The sequence below is a fragment of the Protopterus annectens genome, chromosome 4.part0 (genome assembly GCF_019279795.1).
Source record: "Protopterus annectens isolate FY-2018-M chromosome 4.part0, PAN1.0, whole genome shotgun sequence".
NCBI lineage: Eukaryota > Metazoa > Chordata > Ceratodontiformes > Protopteridae > Protopterus > Protopterus annectens.
The window spans coordinates 882,113,541-882,137,457 of record NC_056733.1 but is presented as its reverse complement, the minus strand read 5'-3'; the positions used below and the strand labels follow the sequence as shown (position 1 = coordinate 882,137,457).

The following is a 23,917-nucleotide window of genomic DNA, read 5'->3' as shown; positions in this document are numbered from 1 at the left end:
GTATGTTTGGTGAGTTGGAAGACGAGTAGTTTAGTTTTGTTTGGGTTGAGTATTAATTGGGCATTGGATAACCATGTTTCAACAGAGGAAAAGGCTTCCTGTGTGACTTTTTGCAGTTTGGGTAGGGACTGGGCTGAGCAGATGATGGTCGAGTCATCTGCGTATTGTATGAGTGTGCCATGTTTGGTGGCAGAGGCTAGATTATTGGTGTAAACAGATAAGAGTAGGGGTCCAAGGATAGATCCTTGGGAACCCCTATGGAGACAGGTAGTTGAGGAGATATGTCATTCTGCCATACAACGGATTGTTGGCGGTCAGACAGGTAACTCTGAAACCAGTTGGTGACTGATTGTGAGAAGGATAGGTTATTGAGGACAGAGGTAAGTTGTTTGTGTGGGACCATGTCAAATGCTTTAGATAGGTCTAGGAAAGTAGCAGAGGAGAGATAGTCATTGTTTTTATGCTGAAGGATAGTGTTAGTAAAGGAGAGTAAGGCAGTGGTGGTGCAATGGTTTGGTCGGAAACCATGCTGAGTACTGGAAAGGAGGTTGTTAGTAAGGAGGTAGTCTGAGACCCGAGAGTGTATACATCTCTCTAATATTTTGGAGAGTGGAGAGAGAATAGCTATGGGGCGGTATTTGGTTAGTTCTGCGGAGGGTCCGCCTTTGTGGAGGGGAATTATATGTGATACTTTCTACAGTGTGGGAACGTAACTTTCTGACAGAGATCGGTTAATCAAGATGGATACTGGGTAGGCCAGAGTACCAGCTGCGATTTGTACGTATTCACTTGGGAGGTTGTCTGCTGCTAATTTGGTGGGTTTAAGTTTAGTTAAGAGTTTTTTTTATGTTGGAGGTAGGTACAGGAGAAAAAGAGAAGGCAGTGGGGAGATTACTAGTTGAAGGTGTGGGTTGGAGGGGAGGGGGGTTGTGTTGTTTAGCTAGTGATAGTATGGTTTTGGGTGAAGTGAGTGTTGAATGAGGTAGCAATATTTCCTGAGGAGTGAGGGATGTTAGGAGGAGGGGTACTGACTTTACCTGGGTGGAGGATGGAGTTTATGGAGGACCAGAATTGTTTGGGGCTGTGTTGTGAGGAGTCTAGGGCAGACTGGTAGTATTGGAATTTGTCCTGTTTTATTAGCTTTTTGACTCTATTGCGTAGTTCTAGGAATTTCTGTCTAGCTGAGGGGGTTTTGGTTTTGCGCCAGTGCTCCCAGGCTTTATCCCCGTTTTTCATTTCTGACTTAGTGGTTTTCTTTAGCCATGGGGAGTGTTGTGCTTTGGTTCTGGAAAATCTTATGGGGGCATGGTAATTAAGGATGTTCAGGAAGGTAGTATTAAAAAATTCAACTGCGTCATCTAGACTGAGTGTTTGACTGACTCATGACTGACTTCATGAGTGTTTGGCTAAGGTTGGGTAAAAGTGCATCTTCATATGCACAGCACACTGTAAGCCTACATAGAGAGTTAGCTAAGCTACAAAGTTGTACTGTCAGAAAACCTGGTTTTAAATCCCAGCAGCTTTTAACTTCTATGCTGTATGAACCCTGAGCAAATAGCTCCAACTTCAAGCTGCCATTAAAAGACAGATATAGGATCAGTAGTCCTAACACTTCTTCACTACCTCCTCCCTTCCTCAACTTTGGGAATTGACCCAAGTGTGATGACTGCAACAGGGAAACGCGAAGAACATAGTACAGTTGTGTACACTTACCATAAATGTAGATGTTCGAGTATATTCACTGTTGCAGTCCTGGCTTCCCTACCTCCAGCCCCCTGGTTTCTCTATCCTATCTACCTGTTCTCTTTGTGGCCATTTTCAATGGCATTGGTATTTACTTTTCACTGGTGATGTTCCACACCATACAATAGCTTTCTATTTTGGGGGATCCTGACATTTGGGGCAAGAAGAAGTAATGTAATGGCATTGGCTGCATGTTTTATACCCCTGACGACCTGACGTTATGGAAGAGGCGACAGCATCTGACGCAGAAATCCCAAGACACTGGTCCTCCATAAACTCCATCCTCCACCCCGGTAAAGTCAGTACCCCTCTTCCTAACATCCCTCACTCCTCAGAAAATATTGCTACCTCAGGTGAACACCCTGGGGGCTGTGGTGAGACCAAAGGGCAGTGCACAGAACTGGAAATGACTGTCTCCCAGGCTGAAGCGCAAGTGTCTCCTGGACACCTGATCTATCAGGATGTGATAATAGGCGTCCTTGAGATCTATGGAGCACATCCAAACACCTTTCTCCAGCAGCGGGAGAATGGATTGTAAGGTGACCATCCGGAACTTGGACTTCTTGACAGAACGGTTGAGCTTGCTGAGATCCAAGATGGGTCTCATCTCCCCTGTCTTTTTTGGCACCAAAAAGAATCTTGAGTAAGTCCCTAATCCGGTCTGGTCTTCGAGGACCGGTTGGATGACTCCTTTTTGAAGCAGCTTTGAAATTTCGATGGCTGCGAGATCCCGTTGACTGGTTGGTGGGTCCGGGATTTTTCGGGATAGTGGGGGGGCTGAGAAAAGGGGATGTTGTAACCTCCGGCAATGATCCGGAGCACCCATCGGTCCTGAGTGATATACTCCCAGGCCTTTAGGTGCCTCGAAAAACGACCCCCGACTGGCTCCGGAGAGGCGCAGTCGGGCAATCCTTCAGGGATGTTGGAAGGTTGAGGAGCCACGAAAGGACTCGTGGTCTCCAGTGTTGCGGGGGCCTCTGTCGCCTCTGGGACGGCGTCTTCCTGAAAAATTTCCCCCTCCTCTGCCTCTAGAAGGGGGATCATCCTGCTGTGAGGGATAAGTCTTCTGAGATTTGCGGAACCACATTTTCCCCCCTCTTCTAGCCTTGGGATAAGGCCGGGAGTGGAAAACCGTGCCCCTACGGCAGTCAAGGTCTTACCCTCTTGTTCACAGCGGGTCAAGGTGTCCTTTACCTTGGGTCCAAACAAGGAGGACCCATCAAAGGGAGCGTCGGCAAAGGAAGACTTGAAGGCCTTCGCAAAATGACACAGGCGGAGCCAGGCTCGTCTCCGTAGAGCAACACCTGTACCCGCCGCTCTACTCGCCCCTTCGGCCGCATATGAAATGAGCCTCATGGACGAGTTCGATATTGATGACAGGGTAGCCAACTGAGAGCTAACCGTTTGGGCCAACTGCTCAGGTAGGTTACCAGAGATGGTATCTGAAAGCTCCTTGACCAGATCCCTCTGAAGTCTGGTGAAGTGCGCCAGGTAATTCAGAGACCTTAAAGTAAAGGCTGCTGAAGTAAGGGTGCGCTTCCCGTACCGATCCATACTCCTGGACTCCTCATTAGGAGGATGGACGGACGTCGAAGCCTCTGCCACATCTTGCTGGGTAGCAGATGCCACCACCAGGGCATCTACGGCCACACCTTTAGATAAGAATTCCTTTTCAGGGGGGGCTGACAAATTTATTCGGGCGAGCTGGCACCGGTTCCACAGAATCCGGGTGCTCCCACGCCCTTTGAGAGATCAAATCCAGGAGCTCATCGAAGGGCGGAGACACCCAGGAGGCGGAAGGCTGAGCCCCGAAGGCCTTGAGGAAGACCGACTCCTCAGCGAAAGGGGGTTTGGACTGCCAGTCGCCTCGTTGCTTGAGGATTTCTAAGATGTCCACAAAGGAGACATCATCCGAGGACGACTTGGGGGACCCCTCCGCATCATCGAGGTCGGTGTCCGAGGTGAGAGACTCATCAGGCGAGTCGACGTGCTTCCTCTTACACTGTCTCTTCCTAGGAGGTTCCTCCGAAGAAGCCTTGGGGTGACCTCAGGCCCCAGGGCTCTGCTGTCTTGAGACAGGGGGACAACAAAGGAACAAGTCTCCATGCCAAGGGAAGGTGCTGGAGAGATGGTGGAGGTAGCCAAGGAAGATTTGGCTAAAGCACTCCTCATGGCCCTGAAGGCCGGACCCCCCCCCCCCCCCGAGTCCTGGGAAGGTCCGACCCCCGAGGTCACCATGGTAGAAGGCACTCCCGCAGCCGACGCACCGAAAGGGAGGCTCGGAACCGAAAGCATCGGACCTGAAGCGTCACCCCCGGGGCCGACCGAGGAGGTCCGTGTACCGAACTCCGATCCGAAGGTCAGGGTTGGAGTAAGGGTCGGAGCCGACCCGAAAACCTCTACCGGCTCCACCAGCACAGACTCCAACGCTGCCGAGGCTGTTGGAGGAGGAACCAAGACAACAGGGTGGACAATCGGCTCCGGAGCCGACTGGGCTGGAGCAGAGACTAACTTTTGGAAGACTGGAGACTGAAACAGACTTTGAAGCACCCTGTCAATATCCGAATCGGACATCCTCGAGGACCGAGAAGAGACCGATCGGGCCCAAGTTGACTTCTCCGCCGGTTCCGAAAGACTGGGGGACCGGCTCCGAATAGTCTCAAGCAGTATCGACGCCGAGGGAGATTCCACCAGCACAGCAATTTCCCTCGGAGCCGACGGGGACTTCAGCGCCTAGGTAGAAGAGTCAGTGTGTGTGACCTTTCTCGGCTCCGAAACCATTGGAGCCGAAGAAGGTGACACACCTCTCAATGCTCGAGCGCTCGGTTCCGAAGACAGAGGAGTCGAGGCAGGAGGCACTGAGGCAGACCGTTCTGACCTCGGCTCCGAAGTCCGTGGAGCCGACGGAGAAGCCTGCCTTGATTTCTTTGCTGTCGGCTCCGACGGGCTGGTTGGAGCCGAAGACTTCTTCTTCCTGGAAGGAGAGGGGTAAGAAGATAAAGCCTCCTCAAAGGAAGGGGTGATCATCCCTTTCAATATCAATTTGTTTTTCCTCTCTTGGAGGACACGGGAAGAAAGAGTGTGGCATACACTGCACGACTCTTGAAGGTGCTTAGGCCCTAAGCAATAAACACACATCGAGTGATCATCCGTTATAGACATCTTGTACCCACACTTGGTACATTTTTTAAAATCCGAAGGTCTATGTTCTTTCGACATCACTAGAAAAACACAAACAACCACTAGGGACAAAAAGTAAGCACTGAGAACCAAATCCCTCTAACTTAAGCAGGATTTGACCTATAGGCTCCGAAACAGACAGACAGGTAAAACTATAACAACGCTCTAACAGAGCGCGAGGGCAAGGCCCCTATAACTAAAACGGGACCTAGATGTCAATGTACAAGTACCACACAAAAAATTTAACAGCAATTTTAACAACACAAATATCCTGACTAGAGCGCGAGGAAACCCCTACCAATAAAAAGCAGGAACCTAACGCTACGAAAATTCACACAACTTTTCTCACAAAAACACTCAACAAGTGATAAGTAGCTGTTAAAACAGCTTTTGGGTGAAAAATTAGAGAAATTCTGACAGAAAATTTGTCAGTAGAGAATACTTAGCCCAGCCAAGTCGAGACCACGTCTATTGCTATCAAGCGGCAAACGAGATCTGGGGAAGTGGTGGTGGTACATCCTGGGATATAGAATAGCTCAGCCAATTAGAGACTTCGCTCTATAGTATAGCGTGCCAAGTCGGAGCCGAGGATCAGCTCCGAACCCATCAGTACAGAATGTAGGCGAGATAGGATCACATAACATCTGGCAATTCAATGCTCGGATGGCCAGAGTAGCAGAGGTATATACCTTCTTACCCAATCTGTCTAAAGCTCTGGAATCCCTGTCTGAAGGGGTAGGGTTTTTGGCTGTAGTAGCCTTAATGCCTTTATGTCCCTGGGAAATGGTCTCTGGATCCGCAGTAGGATTTTGAGAGAGAAATTTGTGAGAATCAGGTACTCTATAGTACCTGTCAGGTTTTCTAGGGCCGGTGGTAAAGTGTCTGGAGTAAGACTGGATTCCATGAAGACATCATCTACAATATCCAGGACAGGGGGTATAGCTAGAGGCCTGTGCTGAGGCAACTCTAAAAATTCTCCAAGTCTCTTCTTGGACTGAGGATAGTCCTGGCATTCTCAGCGGAAATGCTCTCTTAAAGTATGCAAGGTTTCATCAAAAGAAAAATCCTCTGGAGGGGATGCAGAGGGAATGGAGTCCTCTGCATCTGAATCTGCATAGGTTGATAAGAGTATGTCCTGGTAATCAGGAGGGTCAGAGTCATCAGACTCCTGGTCTGTAGAATCAGAAGGAAACTCAATTATTTTGTCTTTTAGCAGGGGAAGGCCGTCTTCCCCTAATTAGAGTAATAAGGTCTTCCGCCATTCTAAGCATTTGTTTTTGTGGCATGGGAGCTTGAGCATGCGCTTTGGTCGTCAGTTTTCTAGGCATAGTGCAAACTCTGGGGCTGAGAAACTTTGTCAGTTTTAGCTAAAAACGAAGCTGTCGGTTTAATACGAACATTGGTAGGTCGGAATACACCCTCAGAAGCCAGTGCCTGCACAGCAGCTCCGGACCCATCCAAGGTAGAGACATCCTCAGGCTCCATAGTTGAAAGCAGCATCTCGCGGCATACCGAACTCAGAATGGTTCTCAGCAGAGGCCTGCGAATCTGTAGAAGCGTCATCAGGGGCTGCAAAGGCGCCTCACTGAGCACAGGTGGACTGGTGACTAGCTTAACAGAAGCATCAGTGGCAGTTTTGGACCTATGCGGTCTGTCTCTGTCTTTATCTTTATGTTTATGTTTATTTGGAAGATCAGTAGTCAGATGGCTTATCGAAGCCAACGGAATACGGAGAAAGAGCAAAATAATTTAGCGACAATGATAGCCCGACGATGAATAGTTTGGGCATTAAACAAGGCACAAAATCGACAGCGAGGGACGTTGTGGTCTGGGCCTAAACAGGTGACACAGTAAGAATAAAAATCTCTGTGAGGTATTTGCTTTCCACAGGTAAGACAATTGTTAACTTTTTCTGACATCGGTTAGAGCAAGAAAAAAGGATCCCTAAACTGGGTACTTCGCTTTAGAAAACTTCAGGTTTGAAACTTGAAAAATGAAAATTTCAGGTAGCAGCCGACTGGCACCTGCGAAAGTACAGTTTTGTACCTACCATAAATGTAGATGTCCGATAGGTATGCATCTGCAGTCATCACATATGGGTTGTCCTGCCTCAGGCAGCCCTTCGGTCGGCCGGATTCCAAAGTCTGGGTCTGGCCTCGGCTGATGTCGCACTTTCCCCGACGTCAGAGCGTCTGGTGTATAAAAGCATCAGCCGACGCCATCTTCCTCAGTTTTTCTTGCCCCAGATGCCAGGTGCCCTCTAGGAAGGCTAAATTTGGAGAAATGCAATAAAATTCCAAACATTTGCAAAAATATATATATATGTATATACAAACAAATACCCCATAATAGATCCCCCAGCTAGCTAATGGAGGGGTAAGCACCCTAGGAATACCACAGAGGGGAAGGAGGGAGGGTAAACCTGACTGCAGATGCATACCTATCGGACATCTACATTTATGGTAGGTACAAAACTGTACTATGTCCTTCAAGGATGCATCTGCAGTCATCACATATGGGTAGAATACCATAGCCAATCTGGGGGAGGAGGTACTAAGAAAAGGATGGCGTAGTTAAGATCCCCTGCAGGACTGCCGTAGCAAAACCTGCTCTGGATCTGGAGTATAAAGGTAAATTGTAATGCTTGGCAAATGTATGCACGGAGCTCCATGTAGCAGCTTCTAAAATGTCTTTGGTAGCCACCCCTCTTAGGAAGGCTGTGGTGGTGGCTGTGGCTCTCGTGGAATGAGGTCTAATGTTTGCTGGCACAGTTTTTCCATGAAAGGAGTAGCAAAAATGAATGCAATTTCCTACCCATTTTGAAATTGTCTGTTTGGAAATTGCTTTTCCTTGTGCCCCAGCAGCATATGCTACACACAACTGGTCAGTCTTTCTGTAACTTTTAGTTCTGTCCAAGTAGTAGCGCAATTGTCTGTGTATGTCCAGGGTGTGCAGAAGTTTCTCCCCTTTATTTTGTGGTTTTGGGAAGAATGTAGGCAAGTGAATTGCTTGGTTCAAGGATACCCTAGATACTACCTTTGGCATAAATGTAGGATTGGTTCTCAAAGAAACTCTGTCTTGATGAAAGATAAGAAATGGCTGCACTGCCATTAAAGCTTGTAACTCAGATACTCTTCTTGCTGAGGTTATGGCCAGAAGGAATGCAGTTTTCCAAGACAGAAACTGTAGATCTGACGATGCTGCTGGTTCAAAGGGAGGAAGTGTTAGTTTTTCCAACACAAAGTTAAGGTCCCAAGTAGGTAGAGGTGGTTTCCTTGGAGGATTGATGTTTTTGATTCCTCTTAGAAACTGTCTTAGGAGAGGATGCGAGAAGACAGGTGGATTAACATTGTATTCTGCTGAAATTGCTGAGGCATGTATCTTAATGGAAGAGATAGACAGGCCGTTGTGGAACAATTCTGCCAAATATTCCAGTATATATGCCATGTTCATCACTGTCACATCTAGGCCTTTTGTTGTGTTCCAAGTGTGAAATCTCTTCCATTTTGCTGAATATGCCTTCCTTGTGGAAGGCCGGCGAGCTTCCATAATAATATCCTTCACTCTCTGGGATAGGTTATCCTGAGGAGGAGTCATGGTATTCTCCAGGCAGTTAGCTGCAAGGTTTTCAGGTTGGAATGCAGAGTCTTGAAATTGTGCTGCGTCAGTAGAAGTGGCCATAGGGGGAGAGGCCATGGTTTTGTCTGTGACATGCTCTTTAACAGTGGGTACCAGTGCTGCCTTGGCCAGTTTGGAGCTATCAGAATCACTCTGGGCTGCTCTGCTCTGATCTTCAGTAAAACCATGGTCATTAATGGGAGAGGTGGGAAAGCATACACTGTTAGAGCTTTCCAGCTGAAAGAGAGAGCGTCCACTTTCCATGCTAGTGGGTGGTATGTCCTTGAGCAGAATGTCTTCAGTTGATGATTGTGGGGGGAAGCGAACAGATTTCCGGCCTTCCCCATGATTGTGTTACGAGTAAGAAGATGTCTGGGTGCAGCATCCATTCGTGTGCATCCATGGTAGTTCTGCTTAAGCTGTCTGCCAGTATATTGTCCTTCCCTGGCATGAACTGGGACTGCAGCTGTATACTGAGTTTCAAGGAAAGTTCCCATAGATTCATTGCCAGTCTGCATAGAGGGTAGGAATGGGTGCCTCCTTGCTTGTTTATGTACCACATAACTGTGGTGTTGTCTATCCTTATGAGCAGGTGGCCTTGATGAAGGAAAGGTTTGAAGGCCTCGATTGCGTGTATCACTGCCAGCATTTCCTTTTGGTTTATGTGCATGCGCAGCTCTCTGTGACCATAGCCCTTGGATACATCTGTCCTCCATGTGTGCTCCCCAACCTTGGTCTGAAGCGTCCGTGGTGATGGTTTGGTTGGCTCTTGGTTTGCTGAAGGGCAACCCGCTGTTCGACTGGCAGGCTTGAGCCCACCACAGAAATTCCTTTTGAAGGCATGGAATGAGTGGGATCAAAGTTTCTAAGCTGTGACTGTGCTGAGTCCATACACTCCTTAGGTACCATTGTAATTTTCTCATATGCAGCCTTGCTTGTGGAATCAGAAGAATGCAAGATGCCATGTAACCCAGGGCCTGCAGGATTTTCCTTGCAGTCAGCTGAGTTTGTCTTGTCAGATTCTTGAAGTAATCCGGTAGTTGTTTTTGCTTTTCTTCTGTGAGAAAGGCCATTTGGGTGGTTCTGTCTAGATCCGCACCCAGAAAAGTTATTCTTTGGGATGGAACAAGTCTTGATTTTTGGATGTTGACTGTATATCCCAAGGCCTGTAGTAGGTGGATGGCATAGTCCAAGTCCTTTATCAAAATTTGCTTGTTGTCTGCTTGTATAAGGCAGTCGTCCAGATATGGGTAGATTTGAATCTCCTGAAGTCTGCAGTGTGCAATTACTGATGCCAGGCATTTCGTGAATACTCTGGGCGCAGTAGATAAGCCAAAGGGCAATGCTGAGAATTGATAATGCTCTGACCCTGCAATAAATCTGAGGTGTCTTCTGCAACTTTGTCGAATAGGGACATGCAGGTATGCCTCCTTGAGGTCTAGAGTCACCAGCCAAGACCCCTTGCCCAGCATGGGAAGGAGTTGCTGTAGAGTCAGCATTTTGAATTTTGGCACAATGAGGTAAGTATTCAGTGCGGACAAGTCGAGAATAGGCCTCCATTGATTTTCTTTTCTTGGAACAAGGAATAATCTGGAGTAAAATCCTTGGCCTTGTTCTGAAAGAGGTACCTTTTCTATGGCTTTCATTTGTATTAATTTGGTAATTTGCTTCAAAGCCTCTGCCCTCTGATTTGGTGGCAGGTCTGGCATTCCTTTTCTTTTTGGCAATGTGTGGAAATGGAACCTGTATCCTTTGTCTATTATTTGCAGTGTCCATGTCTCCCTTGTAAGGCTGTGCCAATTTTTTGAGAATAAAGAAAGCTTTCCGCCCAAAGGTGCTTCTAATTGAGCCCTGGTCGGCGGAGTCAAATTAAAGTCGTTGAGTTTGTCCTGGTGTAGCAGTTGTGGTTCCTGCACTACCTCTCTGGTTGGGAGGCTGCCACTGACGGCCTCTGTAGGAGCCTCTAGCTTGCCCTCTACCTCTGGCATGCCTATTCCTGCCTCTCTGAGATCTGTCTGAGTCCGGAAAGGACCAATTCTTAGTAGGTCAATTTCTGCTGAATCTCGGTGGTTGGACTTGCAGAAAAGCTTTGACTGTTTGCACAGATTTTGCCTTTTCTTCAAATTTCTTTAAGACCTCTTGAGCCGTGGAACCAAATAATTTTTGCTTTTCCATAGGAGCATCCAAAAGCTTAGCTTTAACATGGTCTGGTAAAGATTGTTCCTTCAGCCAGGCATGCCTACGTATAACTGCAACTGTCATAGCTGACCTACATAAAGCTTCCAATGCATCATAACCACACTGCAAGAAATGGTTACTAACCTGCTGGGAGTTATGCACCAGATCCTGAAGGGATTTGCGATCAAGGGGTTCAGAAGAGGACAGTTTCTTATGCAATTCATCTAACAAATACTCTTGGTACTGTATCATATAAAATTGACAATTTAATGCCCTCATGGAAAGAGTTGCAGAAGTATACACTTTCTTACCCCATCTCTCTAAAGCTCTGGACTCCCTTTCAGAGGGTAGAGGATTTTTAGCAGTGGCAGCTGCAACCCCTTTTGGGCCATGGGATATAGTTTCTGGATCAGCAGAGTGGGCCTTGTACAGGTGTAGATGTGAATCCGGGACCCTGTAGTACCTATCAGGTTTGGCAGGTGCCGGAGGGAGAGAGTCAGGGGCTGTACTAGCATCAGAGTACACATCATCAATAACATTCAAAACAAGAGGTATAGCTAAAGGCCTATGCTGAGGTAAATGTAAAAAGGTCCTTAATCTCTTTCTAGAATCAAAGAATGGCTGACCCTGCCATTGAAAATGTTTTCTCATAGAGTGTAGTGTCTCTCCAAAGGAAAACTCTTCAGGAGGGGAGGCAGAGGGAATAGATTCTTCAGCATCAGAATCCTCGTAGGCCGAATAAGCCTCCTCCTGGGGGTCTGACAGAGCAGAGCCATCAGTGGACTCATCTGAGGAGTGGTGGTCAGAGGGCTCAACCCTGGGCCTTTTGTCTGGAGGTGGTTGAGAGCCCCTGTCCGGATGAGGTTGAGAACCTCTAATTAATGAGATAAGATCCTCTGCTAGGCTAAGAATCTGTGAGCCAGTAGAAGGTCTCTCTGAGAGGAAACCTTGGGAGGCAAAGCTTTAGTAAGCTTAGCAGCTTTAGCCCTAGAAAAAGCCTTAATGGACATGGATGCAGGGGGTCTGGCAGCACCACGTGCAGGAGTGGACTTGTCTAAAGGAATGGTGTCGGAAGGTTCTTGGACACCGGTTTCAATAGGTAATTCAATAACAGATTCGGCCGGGGCCGAGGTAGTCGGTTGTGCGGTTTCGGTAATAGGAAGTACCAAGGACTCTGTTTCAGCCGAGACCGAGACACTCGCGGTAGGCCTGACCGTGGTTTCAGCCGAAACCGCGGCCCGCATGTGTCGGTCCTTGTCCTTCCGTTTTTTTAACTAAATGCGAAGTCGGAGTCTCCGACGGCATCTTGTAAGCAAAACTAGCCCCAAAGAATTCCTCTGCAAACTCCGACCGACGTCTAACAGTTCGTCGGTTGAAGGAAGCACAGGCTGAACAGGCCGAGACGTCGTGGTCTGGGCCTAGGCAAGGGAGGCAGTAAGAGTGGAAATCCTTATGAGGTATTTGTTTCCCACAAGTTAAACAATTATTAACTTTATCTGACATCGGCTAAGGCAAGAAAGAGCCCCCAACGGGGTACTTAGCTTTTTCGAAGTCTTCGGTAGCTGAATCACAGGAGCTGGCCGACCGGCACTTGCGAACTGCTTCTGCTTCGGGCACCACGCGGCAAGAAAGACTGGGGAAGATGGCGTCGACTGATGCTTTTATACCCCAGACGCTCTGACGTCGGGGAAAGTGCGACATCAGCAGAGGCCAGACCCAGACTTTGGAATCTGGCCGACCGAAGGGCTGCCTGAGGCAGGATAACCCATATGTGATGACTGCAGATGCATCCTTGAAGGACATCTGCTTCTGCTTCGGGCTCCTTCACAGCAAGAAAGACTGATGTAATGGCATCAGCTGCATGTTTTGTACCCCTGACAACCTGATGTCATGGAAGAGGCGACAGCATCAGATACAGAAATCCCAAGACTCTGGTATTCGGGCCAACTGAGGGCTACCTGTAGGCATATAACCCAAGTGTGATGACTGCAACAAAGAAACACGAACATCGTCCTGCCTTAAGTCACATGGAATCATCATTTTTAATATAGTAATTTTTCAGAACAGTACAACTTCCATGCCTCTTACAAAGACTCAAGCTCATCAAAATGTCAGGCTGGAAGTGGCTTAACACTTGTATAGTATAGTCTACAGGATCATGAAAGCAACTTCCACTAAAGTAACAGACATGGAACAGATGGCAGGTGAACAATGTTAGATTTGTTTCTTACCTGCCCTTCTGGAAAATCAACAAACAGATTCAGAAAATATGCTAAGACAACTGTTACCCGACAGATAAAATATACTGTGATATTTTTTTTTTCTTTACAATATAGGCCTGTGGGAACACAAATCACAGTCTCTTATACCCGATACCTAATGGTTGCAAATAAAGACGGAAATCTTTCCATTCTCCATAGAACACAAAGTCCACAAGATGCTAACAATTATGCTATTTAACACTAACACCAATCCCATTCTACAATCACGCTAGCCAATGGATACTGAGAACATGCTGGGGATTCTCAACTGTTTAAAAAAAGGAGGCAGAATGTCCCACAGCTTGTTACCAAACAGAAATCAGATTACATGCTAATGCTTCAAGTTTAGCCTATCTCACAAACATAGTAACTATACCGACAACTTCCTCTAAAACCCTACGAAAAACTGTCTTAAAAATTAAACTATTGTTCTATGACATTCTTCAGGTTTTACCTAGGTTTACTGTCATTAATTAGTGCTGTTTGCCTTTATCTAAGCAATTTAGATAAATAATTTATTTTTCATTAACAAAATGAAGAACACTATAAGCCAGACACACTAATGTGACACTTACCCTGTAAAAAACAACATTACTGGATCTATGGGTGCACCTCCAAAACCTGATTCTGACCAATAAATGTACTTAAAGGAAAACTCCACCCTAGAACTAAAAAAAAAAATCAGTTTTCTTTTACTCTGTTTCCTGACCTACTTTAACACCTCAAAATCACTAAGTGCTTTACTTGTAATTTTAGCCCATTTTCCACATGACTGCCAATGGGTATTGATATATCAACATGATCTTGTTCTTCATCAACCCTTTCTCTTTCCCATAATGCTTTGTATGACTCATTCTAGATATAAGCAGACATAAGCAAGTAACTGTGAATTCCCATACCATTGACATATAATGGGATTTGTGTGAGTCACTGTTATCTTCTATACCTTATGTAAAAGGACCGCTTCTTTTCTGTCTCTAATCACCCTCATTTATGGTTGGCTCAAAGCTTGTTTTACACTACAAAGTTATCCAGCTACAGTCAGAAAAGTAGCTAAATTGCAGGCCTTTGTTCAGGGTTTTCTTTTGTAGTCCAAGAAGAGCCGACAGTCCCCTCCCCCCACACTACTGCAGAGGTGTTAAAACTGTCACTGCACGGAGACCCCCTTGCATAATCAAGTGCAACTGACAGCTCATAATGGAAATGAAGGGACATGCAACATAAATCTCTCCCCCTCTGCCTGCAAATAGGAAGATCTAGTCATTTATTTCAATAGTTTCATTATTTTTTCTGGGTGCAAGTAGCGGAAAGTGCTTATTTTGGTTTTATTACTAGTAACAATTCATTTACCCCTTACTCTATCTACAATATTACTGTAACTTAGGTTTGTGCAACTATTTCTTTCTGAGGAACACTTGTCTTATGGCATGTTTTTTTTTTTTTCCTTAATTTCCTGACATTCTAGTCTCCTCCAGATTTGTTAAATTACAGCAAAAAGCTAATTTGGCAAACCTGACTCTACGACACTGGCACAGTAAAAGAATGTACTAAAATTATCTGTATTCCACAATCCATGCAGTGGAGCTAACAATATAACTAATTAAAAATGCACAAAGACAAAAGTGCCTCAAAAGGAAATTGCTGGTGTTAGGGCAAGGAATAAAGAATTGTTTAATAGTCTGCCATTAAATTTGAGAACAGCACAAGTTCAAAAAGAGTGCATTAGTTATATGACTAATGCAAGTGATATAGAATTTCCTAAAATATTTAGTGACCACTCCCATCCCACGAAAAAAATCATTGCACTGCATGGACTTGTGGAATAGAGATACTTTTCAGTACATTCTTAAGTTACAGTAATATTGTGTTGTAGATATAGTAAGGAGTAAATCAATTGTTACTAGTAATAAAACAAACAAACATAATCAAGTAGTTTCTGCTACTTGCACCTAGAAAAAAACAATGAAACTATTTAAATAAACATATCTTCCTAATGCAGGCAGAGTGAAAGAGATTTATATTGGAAGTCCCTTTCTTTCCATTATGAGCTGCCAACTGCACTTGATTCTGCAAGGGGGTCTCAGTGCAGTGACAGTTTTAACACCTCTGCAGTAGTGTGGGGGGGAGGGGACTGTCATCTCCTTTTGGACTACAAAAGAAAACCCTGAACATAGGCCTGCAATTTATGGCTGTAGCTGGATAACTTCAAAGTATAGTTTAAAACAAGCTTTGAGCTAAACATAAATGAGGGTGATTAGAGACAGAAAAGAAGCAGTCTTTTTACAGAAGGTACAGAAAATGACAGTGACACAAATTCAATTATATGTCAATGGCATGGGAATTCACAGTTGCTAACTTATGTCTGGCATGAGTCATACAAAGCATTATGGGAAAGAGAAAGAGTTGAAGAAGAACAAGATCACTGATCCATCAAGCCCCACTGGTAGCCATGTTGTAGAAAACAGGCTAAAATTACAAATAAAGCACTTGGAGTGATTTTGAGGTGTTAAAATGGGTCAGAAAAAGACAGAGTGGAAAAAAAAACAGATCGTCTTTAGTTCCTGGGTGGAGTTTTCCTTTAAATAATAAAAAACATAGTTGTTTTACTGTAGAATTACAGTTCTACTAGACAAATGCCCTGGAATAGAGAGATTCAGTCATGACTACAACCCAACTGAGCTTGGTTCACTTAGCAGCTCAGACATCTATTTGAGATGCCCTGGGGAGGATGGGCACTGCCTATTCTGAGAGGGTGCATGCGCCAAGACCACCCAATGCCTATTCTGAGACAGTGCATGCGCCAAGACCACCCAATGTCTAGTCTGAGAGGGTGCATGCACCAAGACCACCCAATGCCTAGTCTGAGAGGGTGCATGCACCAAGACTACCCATGCCTATTCTGAGAGGGTGCATGCACCAAGACCATCCAATGCCTATTCTGAGAGGGTGCATGCATCAAGACAACCCAATGCCTATTCTGACAGAGTGTGTGTGGCAAGACCACCCAATACCTATTCTGAGAGGGTGCATGCATCATGACCGCCCAATGCCTATTCTGACAGGATGCGTGCGGCAAGACCCACTCAACGCCTATTCCGAGAAGGTGCATGCGGCAAGACCACCCAATACCTATTCTGAGAGGGTGCATGTGGCAAGACCACCCAATACCTATTCTGAGAGGGTGCATGCATCAAGACCACCCAATGTCTATTCTGACAGGATGTGTGCGCCAAGACCCACTCAATGCCTACTCTGAGAGGGTGCATGTGCCAAGACCCACCGATGTTTAATCTGAGAAGGTGTGTGCATCAAGACCACCTGATGTCTATTTTAAGAGGGTTTGTGTGTGTGTACCATGACCACCCAATGCCGCAGATACTCAGAGGAGAGATAGAGATGCTAAGATGGCCCTAAAGTGGCATTCAGCCACCAAACTGCATACAAAACCACTTTTCTTACAGGTGACCCTTACAATGACTTGGGCTGAAATCCCCTAACCACCAGGGAGGCATTAGGGCATGTACTACTTACTATACACCCTCATGAACAGGATGCTAACAGCAGCACAAACCAATTCATGGTTACTCAGATGACAGCCCCCTCCACAGAGTTTCAACCTCCCCCCTCCGCTTATGATAACTAATAGAGAGGAACAAATGGTCTCACGTTCATCTGTGCGAAGCTTGATAGTTTTCAAGCACAGAAGCAAAAAGCATATAGAAAAAAAAATTTGCTTAATTTTTACAAATCTGCCAACTGTGCATTTGCACCTATCTATAAATGAAAACCAAGTGCACAAAAGAAAAGCACTTTAAAGTAGAAGTATTATTAAAAAAAGAAATATGAAAATTACGAGGAGAAAGTAAGGTGTGATATCAGAACATAAGGGTTACAGTTTTATGACTATGGGATAACTGAGTCAGTCACTGGATGGGGGACAATTACAGATCACAAAAGTACCACCGTATTTCCAAAGTCTGTCCACTAATTATGTTAGAAGTTCTCTCAGCGTGCACGCGCAAAAAAACATATACACTAGCTTCCAGTTACTGCAGCAGAAACCACATTAGTGAATTTCCACATGCCAGAAAAAACAAACCATGAAAAGACGTTCTTACTGAGAATTACACAATGTTTTTTTTAAGTAATGACATTTTAAAGTAAGCACATAATGCAGAAATATAAAACTGCTTTACAATTACTGAAAAAAGCACTTAATAGGTTACACATCCTTGTCAGTACTCAGGGTTAAGCTCTGTAATCTCAGGATTCTTTCAGAAACGTGCGCGCAAAGGACCATTCCTGAACGTTTTTACTTTGTTAACCTGAATCATCTGTATGCATTACAAATATCAAGAAGCACATTTTACTTTAACAGAAAAAAATGCTTAGCTCACTAGCAAAATTCTGCAACCGATACATTTTACTATTGTCAAAAAAATGTAGGCAGCAGCAAAATGCATGACAAGACACACAAAAGCTCACCATTTTAGAAACATGCGTAAAGAATCTTTCCTAAGACAAGGCTGCTCTTCGAAGATCTTCTCCTTCAAAACCAGCCCTTTGCTGTACATACAGTCCTTTTCCAAAGATTTACATATGTAATAAAGACAGGCTAGAAAAAGAGGAAAATAAATCAGCTCTGATTAAGCAGTTAAGATATCGGAGTATGCTGAAAACCAGTTAAGCAAACTACTCAACCTTCATCTGGAATTTATTTTTAGACAAATCTTCTCCAGTTAATTAAAGTTCAAAAGTAAATTTGCACTTGGCTTTCTACTTAGTGTTCTGTTACCTGAAAAGTGACCTATTAATATCACAGATTTGGAAAGCTGAAAATGATGCAATATAAGCTGTTTCACAGTTTAACCATCCCATAATAACAGTGATTAAGTGCTCATCAAAGCTCAGATTTGACCAAAAGTGCTGGAGCTGAGCAAACATATGCAGCAAACAGCTGTGCACTGCAGCAGACAGGCTAAGTGAACTGCATTTAGTTTTTACTGGAGATTATAAGGGAAAGTATAAACAACTTTTTTAGTATAAGATCACATGCACAAAATAGATGACTTACTAGTCACCTGGTTATAGGCATTAAACAAGTGCAGAAAAAGTTCTGTTCAAACCTCCCCCCTCAAAAAAGTGCACTTTAATGCAGGATGCAAAAGGACTCTATAACCCCAAAAATAAAAAAAGACAACTTGAAGTACTACTCTTACTGTACAGGTTCAAGACAGAAGCTTGTAAACACAAAGTACTGCCATCACATACAAATATGCTAAAAATGCCATGTCAACAGCTGGAAAACCATCAATGGGACAAGCAAGTGCAACCTAGTACACTGTCTCTCTGCTTCTGTCTCTTACACAGTTATAAAATTAATGACAGAACATAGTACACAGTTGGTCTCTGGTGCAGATGTTGTCCCACCCCATCCACACAGTCAACTGTCTGGTATACAATAAAACCCAGCAGAAGAGTACAAGCAGTGACCATTTTACTAACGGTTGTGATGGTGCATTACTGTTTGGTCATAACACTACCTAACCATGTCGACATACAAAACTGCCCAGGGGCACATAAGAACACAGAGCGCATCATGACAGACGATTAAGTTTCCTAACTCTTGACATACAGGTAGTTTAACTGGTTCACTAAAAGATACCAATTTGAATAGGTTGATGCTGTCTAGGAATGGTGAGGAAAGCACAATTATGAAAAGACTACCATAACAGCAAGCATTTACGAAGGTCACTGTTGTAATAGTTCTGACTGCAATAACTTCAACTTGGGATGAGAGGAAGTATTAAAATAATACCTGGTCTTCTCCTGAGTGCACAAGGAGGGAAGAGGGTCCCCATCTGCCACTCAAACTTCAGCAAGAGCTTGGAGAAGGGGGAGGGAAGAACTATGGATGGGGTACGCCACCCCAGCCCAAGATGCCCAGGCAGATAAAAGGAATGTGATAAAGAGGGGACAGTGGGAGAGAAACTGTACGGCAGCGATCTACCTGAATCTCTACTATTATGTTACATTCTTATAAAACTGTTGTATGTATTTCATTTATATCACTGCTGCAGTTTTCTTAACTATTGATAAGATTTCTGGTGTTAACAGGAAAGCAAGGTGGACTGAGAGGGATGACTGGATTGTAGCTTGCCCTGTAGTATGGCCCTCGACTCAAAAGCAATGTTCAATCTGTAGTGCTTTGGAATATCTGCACAGATATCCAGGTGACCATTTCCAAAACAGAGCGCAGACTCCTTTAAAGAATACAACTATCAAGATGGCGCCAATCTGTGCTCCGAGCCTTAATAGTAACTTTCAACTTTTTTTCCCCTGTGCTAGCCATTTAGTCTGCTTGGACTCGGCGTGTTCACTGTGTTTTTTTATTACAGAAATTGCTCTGAAGGGTTTTAATGCTTAAAGCATGAATTTTAAGTCATTTATTAGCGAACAACTATTAAAAGATCAGCCAATAGAAGAGTACAGTTACATACAATGCAAATTCCATCACCACAACTAAACCAGTAACCAGAAAACTATAATAAAAGAAAAGATAACATCTTAACTTGATGATGCTGAGCCAAACAGGGATCTTAAACATTCTTATCAGTCTTAATAAAACTGTCTTGGGACCAGCTACTACAACCAGCATGCCAGCAATGTCCACTTCTCAGTTAGCCTAGGCTCACTAAAGGTTCTAGACAGTGTCAGTTCTAGATATCCAAGTTCGTTCACTAAGGTATCAGGATCCTGAATTCTGGGGGGTATCCACTTCTTCGTGAAGCACGTCTTTGTTAGCAACATTACTAAGTTCAAAGAAAATCTCAATCCATAGACTTAAAATGGACATAACATGCTGTGGCCATTTGTGCTTGCGTGTGTATATAATTCAGATTTCCCAGAAGAAACATACTGGGGTTAAACTTCGATGGGTGGCTACATATGGTGTCAAGTTCCGCCTGTAACTGTTCTTTAAGCAGCATCAGACTATTACAAATATGAAGCCAGTCTGTCACCTCTCAGCCTCTACATCTCCAACAGCAAAATGTCACATTTAGGAACATTCTAGTAGTATTAAGGTACAGAAGATTTTGTACAGACACTGCCAACCAAAGAATCTGTACTTTCTAGCTTTGGTAGCATATCCAGGAAAAAGGATAACATGTCCTTAGACTTCGCCTGAGGTAGGAATCAGCAAGTCATACTCCCATGTGACCATGCACCTACCCGTGAAACCCTGATTGCTGTGTTATCAGTTTGCATGGGGTCACCAATCTGACCCCAACCGAATTCTCTGAATCACTGTTCACCACTAACATGTGAGAGATGCTTCTCCTTTATCTCAGTGACCTAGGTAATGATTTTCCCAGTGTTTCAAGCCTTGCAATCAGAAACAACAAAAACTTTAACCCTGCTAATTTCCAAAATGAACTCAAAGCATGTAATTGGGCAGTCCTAAAAATCTGCCACTTGAAGAAGCTGTATTATATTTCAGCGCCAAATTCCTAGCTATCCTTGATACCCATGCACCTGCACATTCTGTAAGAACTAAACTAAACGTTGCTCCATGGCTTTCAAAAGAAACCAGACAAATGATCTTACTTAGAAACCAAGCTTTGACCACTTGGCATACCAGAAAATCTTCCCTTATATCAACTTAGATTTAGACAACTAAGGAACAGCACTAAAAAAAATCTACCACCCTAGATAAAAAAAAAAAAAAAAAAAAAAAAAAACTTTTACTGCCATTTACAACAGAAGCATCAAAACAATCTTCAAAAGTTTTGGGCAGGCATAAATAAACCTAGTCATCCATGGCAATGCACAACTCCTACCCATTTGGCTACCATCCAAAAACATTCGGAAGATGTTGCCAATTCCTTTAATAGCTTCTTCCCAGAAACTATCCAGTCACTAGCTAACCAACTATCTCCCAGTTGCCCAAGTCCTAACGCTGCTGCACCTAGTTCTCAACTCCCCTTTAACTTTCAACCAGTTTCTACATCACTTATCCATGCCCTAATCAAGAAACTAAAACCTACCACCCTTGCAGCGGATCTCCTCCCAGCTGTGTATCTACAAAAAGGCTGTGGATGCCATAGTATACCCGATCTCTATCCTTATCAATAGAACTATATTAGAAGCCACTACCCCTTCCGTCTGGAAGACATCCCATGTTACTCCAACTCAACAAAGGGGAAGTTCCACTGAACTGTCAAAATTACAAACCTATAGCTATTTTGTCAACCCTGGCTAAAATTATGGAGAAGTGCATCCATAAACTCCTGAGCCATCGCACTCAGCACAATCTCCTGGCCAACTCGCAGCATGGTTTCAAACCGTTTCACAGTACAACCACAGCCCTCCTCTCTTTCTCTACTGTTATTAATCAAAACCGAAACAATAAGCTTTCTTCTGCCCTCTTTCTTGATCTCTCCAAAGTCTTCAACATGGTCAACCACTAACTACTCATACACACACTTAAAACTATTCCCCTAGATGTCCAGGCTATCCAATGTTTCAAATCTTATCTGAGTGGTAGACAACAGGTTGTACTATGGCAAAACAAACTATCTTCCCTTCTACCTATCACCCTTGCGGTCCCTCAGGGCTCTATATTAGGACCCCTATTATTTTCTGTCTTTATTATTGACCTGTACACAGTCATCCCAATAGCCACCTGCATTCAATATGGGGATGACTCCAATTTGATTTGCTCTGCCACCTCTCCTTTAAGTTTGCAGACTCTATCCCAAAATGCTTTAATACTGTAATCAATGCCTCCTATTAAATCCTAACAAAACAAGACTACTGCTTTTCTCCCCACTCGTAAAGCCTCCACTCCAACCTTTACTATAAAATCTAACAATGGCACTATCATTGTCCCAGATCCCTATACCAAACTCTTACGTGTAACAGTTGATAATAACTTCAAGTTTGATATGCATATTAAACAAACTATTGAAAATACAAGATCAAACCTTTCCTCACTCCACTAGCTAGGATGGTAATTGCCTGTACAAATCCACTTTCCACCCTCCTTTATGCATCCCCTCTCTTCACGAACTTGAGTGATTCTGACTTTAATAAACTCTCTAGCTGCTTTAATCATATTGCTAGATTTGCCACTGGAGCAGCATACAGAACACACCACTGTCTGAACCTAAAGAATCTAGGGTGGCTAGAATTGTCTATCCAACTTCAGTACAATCAGCTAATAGTAGCACATAAAATTCTCTACCAACCGGAAAACACACCCGTACTTACAAAAATGATCACCCCTTACACCAACCTCAAGACACTTTGCTCATCCAACAAATTACTAGTCCAAACCCTCAAATGCAACAACTCATCTGGAGACTCTCTATATGCCAACTCTGTTGGCAAAATATGGAACTCACTTCCTGCTAAGCTTACTTCAGAACCCGTTCTAACCAGATTCAAAAAAAAATCTAAAACAGTACTTTCAAAGGCAATGGCTATGTCCTTGCTCTAATCCTGACTAACTCTGGCAATATAAACATGTGCTAAAGAGGTCTTTTGGCCACCCCTACATTGCTTCCTAATTGTTACTCTATAACAAGTCAGATTTATATACGACAGAATGAATTACTTTTATTCTATGTACTGTATGTGTAACAGTGCTTAACTTGTTTAAAATAACAGTTTTTCTGTATGTATGGAGCTTTTCCCCCGGGCCTCCACTGAAAATGGACACGTATCTAGTCAAACTATCCTGGTCAACAAATGTAAAATAAAAATAAATAAAATAAAAATAAATAAAATAAATAATAAAAAATCTGGTGGAAATAAGCCCAAGTACAGTTTTTGCTCCTTTCTGGCCAGTGAGTCATAAACTTGTGAGATGAGGTTTTGTGCTCTTTCGGCGGGGAGACTAGCTGTCATATTCACTGTGTCTACCACTGCGCCTATAAAAGTCACAGATTGTGAGGGCAGTAATGCAGATTTTTCCCAGTTTATGGAGATCCCTAATTGAGCACTAAGTTGAATGGTGGCGTCCCTGTTTTGGATGAGTAGATGCCTGGTGGGGGCAGTCAGGAGCCAGTCGTCCAAATACAGAAACACCTGGAATCCCGGACGTCTCAAGTGAGCTGTCACTACTACCATGCATTTGGTGAACACCTTGGGGGCTGTGGTGAGACCAAAAGGCAGAGCACAAAACTGATAATGACTGGCTCCCGCCAGAAGCGCATATATCTCCTTGACGCCTCGTCCATTTTTATATGGTAGTAGGCATCTTGGAGATCCAGACAGCACATCCAATAGTCTTTCCCTAACAACAGGAGTATAGACTGCAGTGTGACCATCCGAAAAGTACAGTTGTGTACACTTACCATAAATGTAGATGTTCGAGTGTATTACTGTTGCAGTCATTACATTTGAGTTATCCTGCTGGCAGGTTGCCCTCAGTCGGCCTAAATTCCAAAGTCTTCGGTCCTGCGTCGGTTGCTGTTGCCTCTTCCCTGACGTCAGGTCGTCAGGGGTATAAAAGATGCAGCCGACGCCATTTTATTCAGTTTTTCTTGCCCCAGATGTCAGGTGCCCAAAAAAGGGTAGGCTAAAATTATGTAAATAAAACATACATGCACCAAAATAAGCTTTACCTTCATCTATAAGCAAATACACCACCCAGGTTGTATAGATTAGAGAAGTAAAGATAAGTTCCAGCAAAAATAAGGGGGATGGCGGGGGGGGTAACCTGGACTGCAACAGTGAATACACTCGAACATCTACATTTATGGTAAGTGTACACAACTGTACTATGTTCTTCGTGTTTCACTGTTGCAGTCATTACATTTGGGTTGAGTCCCAAAGCTATAGCTGGGGGGCTGGAGCTAAACAGCGTTAGGAGCGGCTATGAGGCCCTGCAGAACTGCAGTGGCAAAGCCTGCCCTGGATTTAGAGTAAAG

General features: G+C 44.2%; 1 protein-coding gene across 4 annotated transcripts in view; it reads right to left on the bottom strand.

Moving 5' to 3' along the window:
• CABIN1 (calcineurin binding protein 1) overlaps positions 1–23,917 on the bottom strand; it is a 4,301,447-nt gene that overhangs the window by 3,812,111 nt on the left and 465,419 nt on the right. For all 4 annotated transcript variants that reach the window (XM_044068841.1, XM_044068840.1, XM_044068839.1 and 1 more), the window contains one exon: positions 17,466–17,595. In XM_044068841.1, the coding sequence (XP_043924776.1) occupies positions 17,466–17,595 (130 nt within the window). The remainder of the gene's footprint in view (positions 1–17,465; positions 17,596–23,917) is intronic.